Below are 6000 nucleotides of genomic sequence, written 5' to 3' on the forward strand. Positions count from 1 at the left end.
TATATGAGAAAATCTGTAGACAAATCTGGAAAATCTCACATTCAACATCAACAAATATATTGTTTTGAATGTAGAGAAGAAACTGAGGGCAGAGGGCGGGTACATGCAAGACACGATAGGAATCTGAGTTATGAGTACCCCGAGTACGAATCAGCTAGTTGAACCACCAGGCACCCTGCCAAAGAATAACGAGTCTTGCAGTTTGCTTCCTTTTTTAATTTGTGCTTTTCGGGAATCTGATATCCGTTAAAGACGATGACGATTAGACAGAATGGGAGGATGGAGACTCATTGAATGTTGATCCGTAAAGCTTGTGATATCACTTTGAATGTCCTAGCGCCAAGCTCTACTGTGTGTGTGTGTGTGTGTGTGTGTGTGTGTGTGTGTGTGTGTGTGTGTGTGTGTGTGTGTGTGTGTGTGTGTGTGTGTGTGTGTGTGTGTGTGTGTGTGTGTGTGTGTGTGTGTGTGTGTGTGTGTGTGTGTGTGTGTGTGTGTGTGTGTGTGTGTGTGTGTGTGTGTGTGTGTGTGTGTGTGTGTGTGTCACAGTGCTTAGAGCTCTGTGTTGCCCCTCATCTGCAGCTGGTACTGTAATGCAGAAAGACAGCTCTCTCCTTCATTCCTTGAGGTTATGTCTGTTTGTGTGTTTGTGTGTGCACACGGCCGCGTGCAAGCATGTATTAAAAGGCTGCCATTGTGCATAGCTGGTCAGTGATCTCAGAGAGCGGATAGGCGACGTACCACCAAAGAATTACACAAAACATACCGTGCATTTATTTTGGATTTGTGATGATTTAATCAAAGTGGTAATAAAATTGATGCATCTGCAACACACACACACACACACACACACACACACACACACACCACTTCGGAACACTGTTGTCATCCACAGGAATTCTTGTCTTTCCATCCACAATGTGTGTGTTAGTAATACTAGCCCCAGACAGATCAGATTCAGACAGGGACCTCTGTGACAGTCGGTGACACGAGTTTTAACTCGGGTCCTCCTGTTTGTTTTATAGGAACCACCTTAGATTTGTAATGCATCTGAAATTACATGCATCTGTTCTCCAATGGCCCTTTTTTTTCTCTCTTTTGGATTTGTTAATATATTTTATTTATTTGCAGAGGCATTGAAGTGTGTAAGCAGATGTGACTGCAGTTAAGAAGTTAGCGCCGCGGTGTCACTGTTCATTGTTATGACCAGAGAAACGGGAACGGTTACGCCTGGGATCGCCATAGCAAAAGCCTTCCACTGTGACATTACACTTGTGGTTACTTCAGCTTTTGGAAAATAATGTGCATGACGACAGTATAAATATCCCATTTTCAATAACAGTAGATTTATTTTCCCCATCACGCTGTCTCTCTCTCTGAATGCCAGCGACTACACTCGTGCCACGTATAAACGCGACCGTTTTGTTTCATCTGTCACCCCCCCCCCCCCTCCTCCTGAGCCCCCACCTCCCTTCTGCTCTCTCCTCCTTACCTTCTGTTTTTATTTTGGCTGAAAATGTGTTGGATTATTTCAACACAATTCCCCTTTATCCTGGCAGAAGCCTGCTTCAAGTGCTGAGGATTACGTTGGTAAATACATTTCCTTTTGGTACAAAGCCGCAAAGCCACTCACCAGTGAAGGGGGGAGGGGGAGGGGGACCTCGATAAGAAAATTGCGCCAAGCGGGGTGCCTCACCTCACTGCAACCCCCCCCCCCCCCCCCCGCCTCCCTCTTAACACCCTCTCTCCGCCTTTTCTACACCTCCACCCCCCTGTTCCTTGCGCGCCTCTAATTCCCCGTAGTTTCATTTTCCATTTCCCTCGACCCTCAAGAAAGATTTCATTTTCCTGTGGCCTGGCAGGCTGCTCCCAGCGTGATGCGGTAATAAAGGATGTCTGGCTCAGCCGGGTAGGGGGTTCAGTACCGCAAAGTAGAGGGGTGGCCTGTCGCTGCCTGGGCTTTGTTATTAACCAAGTTCAACCTGCCATCCATATGTTGGGCATGTCATTTATAATTTTAGAAATAACATTTATTTTTCTTAAATGCCAAAATAATGTAAAAATAAATGAGTCTTAGTGTACTTATAGAAAAGCTATTTTCGTTGTTTGTCGTTAGGTCGTATGACAAAGTATACTAGTGTATAGCCACATACTACACAGTATTCTGGGTTGCAAACACCCCTGAATCCGGCAGGAGTCTCCTGCCCAAAATGTAATTACTGGAAACACCACTGCCTCTAAGAGAAACTTTAGGGGGGGTTTGAACTTCACTGTATTTTCTAAAAACAATCGGAGTTGGACTGGCAATGAGCTGACATGCAGCCGAGCGGTCTTGAGTCCTTTTATTTTAATTGTTTTATCCCAGACATAACTTAATTCACAGGCAGAGTTAATTGAAGATTATTGTGTGAACCATGAGTAACAGTTGGGTGGGGGTTGTAGTGAACCATGAGTAACAGTTAGGTGGGGGTTGTAGTGAACCATGAGTAACAGTTGGGTGGGGGTTGTAGTGAACCATGAGTAACAGTTGGGTGGGGGTTGTAGTGAACCATGAGTAACAGTTGGGTGGGGGTTGTAGTGAACCATGAGTAACAGTTGGGTGGGGGTTGTAGTGAACCATGAGTAACAGTTGGGTGGGGGTTGTAGTGAACCATGAGTAACAGTTGGGTGGGGGTTGTAGTGAACCATGAGTAACAGTTGGGTGGGGGTTGTAGTGAACCATGAGTAACAGTTGGGTGGGGGTTGTAGTGAACCATGAGTAACAGTTGGGTGGGGGTTGTAGTGAACCATGAGTAACAGTTGGGTGGGGGTTGTAGTGAACCATGAGTAACAGTTGGGTGGGGGTTGTAGTGAACCATGAGTAACAGTTGGGTGGAGGTTATAGTGAACCATGAGTAACAGTTGGGTGGGGGTTGTAGTGAACCATGAGTAACAGTTGGGTGGGGGTTATAGTGAACCATGAGTAACAGTTGGGTGGGGGTTGTAGTGAACCATGAGTAACAGTTGGGTGGGGGTTGTAGTGAACCATGAGTAACAGTTGGGTGGGGGTTGTAGTGAACCATGAGTAACAGTTGGGTGGGGGTTGTAGTGAACCATGAGTAACAGTTGGGTGGGGGTTGAAGTGCTTCTCTCCAATGTGGTCCGATTCCAATCACTGAGGTCCCTGTGTGAAATAAAACTCTGTGCTGTACTTTGGCCTAAACGTTTTAATCTTTCAATACTCTATATTCAGTGGTACTCTGTAGACTTGTCTAATCTCTTGCCTTCTTTCTCATTCTCTCTCTCTCTCTCGTCCTGCAGTATAACTTTGTGGGGAGGATTCTTGGTCCTCGCGGACTCACAGCCAAGCAGCTGGAAGCAGAGACTGCATGCAAAATCATGGTGAGGGGCAAGAGCTCCATGAGGGACAAAAAGAAGGTAAGCAGCACCATTAAACCATCCAAAAAAAAAGCTTTTAACCCCCCCCTTAAGACCTGATGTCGGTCTACAAATGCCTTCTAAATCAGTAGTTCTCAAACTTTTGCCTCAAAATCAAGATTTTTCAGATATGCTCAAGAATAGCAGATATAAGAATAGAATAGCAGAATAAGCTTACTGTGAGCTTGTATATCTGCACTTTTTTTTTTACTTTAAACTTTTCAAGACGACTACACGACTAGTGTGGTTTTCAATACATTTCCGTTAATAATGTTAAACCAGCAACGCTTCATAGACCATCAGACTAGCTGTGCACATCCCTACTGACAGTTGACACACACCGTGGCTACAATATCTATACTGTAGTATACCGTCGCGATACGTTTTGAGCTAGTACATGATGGGATATTTTTATTACATTTGTTTAACACTGTAGTATGACGAAGTATAGGGCATTAATTTATGGTAAAATGTAGCGCAACATACAGTACAGTTGGAGGCCATCGATATTGTCCTTTTCTTTTTGCTGAGGTTTGCGTGATCTGCGCAAAAGGACCGTTAACCCATTTTGGGCGGGAACCCTTTTGGTGTTTTAAACATTATGTTATAGTTTAGCTATTGAAAAATAGCAGATCTACAAGCTCATAGCGCGCCACCGAGTGGCGCGCTACGAGCTTGTAGGTCTGCTATTTTTGAAAAATCGTGAAAATATTTATTTCAGAAAACTGGAGGATTTAGAAGGATTTTTTTAAATTTTGAGGTCAGGCCTAAATGGGTCAAATGATAAGGGTGATATCGGTGGCACCCAACTGTACAGTATGTCACCTCTAAAAGTGTCAATCCTTTCATAAAGGTATTAACGATTTGAAACTACCCAACACTGTGACCACACGCACGCACGCACACACACACTCACACACAGGGAGAGAGTTGACGCCTGTCTGATGTCTGCATCCAGATATCTGATAGCACTGGGCTGTCCAAGGCTGTACAGTGGTGTGTGTGCAGAAGGCAGGAGCGTACCAGACGGTGCAGGCCAGGAGCCGACTCTATTCCTGGACGTTTAAGAGCTGAGCAGCTGAGGCCTTTTATGCCCGTTGGGGTGCCAGAGTTTAGATAAAAGGTCTGATGGGTTTAGATCAAAGCTCAAATGGTTTGGTTACAATGGAATTTAGTTCGTCTTTTTAGGGTTATTCTTTTTACGAGGCAAATGCAGGCGAGGAAACGGTTGCATTAATTGTTTTTTGCACCTAATTCTAAATGTTATTCCACGTGCAGTAGCTGATTCTCAGCAACACTTGTTTACTTACCTGTGGCACTTTAACTTTGGATTTGTGTGTTTTCCTTAGCAGTTATTGCGTTCTCCCTTTAATTTGCCAGGCACTAGTGCTGCTTTACAATTCATTTGCATAAGTCAGGAGAGAAGTGTATTTTATCTTGCACACATGGGAACCCCCCCCCCCCCCCCCCTACACACACACACGCAGTTTATGGGCTGCATCAATGGTACAAAGATTCCCAGCGGTACGCTACACTCCTAGAAGCTCTGTTTGCTGCTCTAGGGCCTCTTCATATTTTCTCTTTGTTTTGATTTTCTATTCTTGGCTTAATTCCTTTCCCACCTCTTCTACCTCAGTACCTCTTTAGTGCTTTTCATTACCATGGCTCAAGATGGAGATGTTCATTTAAGGGTCTTTTTGGAATTGGATTTAGCAAGTATTAGTGGTGGGTGGGTGAACACACTGCGCACGCTCATTCCACGAGAGCTCACTTTTCTCACACCTCATTTGGAAGTTGCTCTCAGCCCGTTACATTAATCTATGATTATCTCCTATAATCTTAAATCTTAATGACCTAACGTCCAGCTTGTTTTTCGTCTGTGTGTGTGTGTGTGTGTGTGTGTGCGTCTGCGGGACCTGTCCAAAGCCCTTCACAATGACCTGACCAACGTTAAAGGCTCTGCTTGCACATTCAGACGTTAATGAGAGACAGACTAGCATGCGATGGCCAATGTTTTGACATAATTGAGTCATGGATTTCAAATGTTTGAAAAGTGTTCCATATGTGTGTCACTTCCATGGATATTCAGGTGTGTAAATACGAGGTGTGAAAAGAAAAGATTATTTAATTTTTAAAGGTAGAGGAGGCATAGCGTGTGTCTTTTCACACACCCCCCCTCACCCCTCCTCCCCCTGCTTAGCCTCCGTGTTGAGTCTCTCTCATCCCTGTGGCATACTGAGCAGCAGTAGCAGCTAAGCTAAGCTAAGCCTGTGTGTTTATTCAGGATCCATTAGCGGCAGCGTTTTTATGCTCTCAATAATTCAGATGGCTGCTCTCTCTTGGGCGGCGCTGCCTGACGGGTAGCTGGCCCACTGGAGCTAGAGAGGGGGAGAGAAGAAGAGAGATCCTGCAGTGGCTTCAGGGTGAGAGAGACTGAGAGGGGTAGAAAAGCAGGGTGGTGGGGGGGGAGGAACAATGGCAGAGTGGAGACAAACGAGGGGGGATAAAAGATGACAGGAGAGAGAGCAGCAAGCCGCGTAGATGGCAGTATAGAGGCAGGTAGAGGGAGAAATATTTGAATGTGGC

General features: G+C 45.1%; 1 protein-coding gene across 1 annotated transcript in view; it reads left to right on the top strand.

The window, feature by feature from the left end:
- Nucleotides 1-6000, top strand: part of qkia (QKI, KH domain containing, RNA binding a) — an 83186-nt gene that overhangs the window by 44162 nt on the left and 33024 nt on the right. Inside the window, exon 3 of the mRNA XM_079527475.1 lies at nucleotides 3298-3414. Coding sequence (XP_079383601.1) covers nucleotides 3298-3414 — 117 coding nt within the window. The remainder of the gene's footprint in view (nucleotides 1-3297; nucleotides 3415-6000) is intronic.

This window comes from Electrona antarctica (genome assembly GCF_951216825.1).
Source record: "Electrona antarctica genome assembly, chromosome: 18".
Lineage (NCBI taxonomy): Eukaryota > Metazoa > Chordata > Actinopteri > Myctophiformes > Myctophidae > Electrona > Electrona antarctica.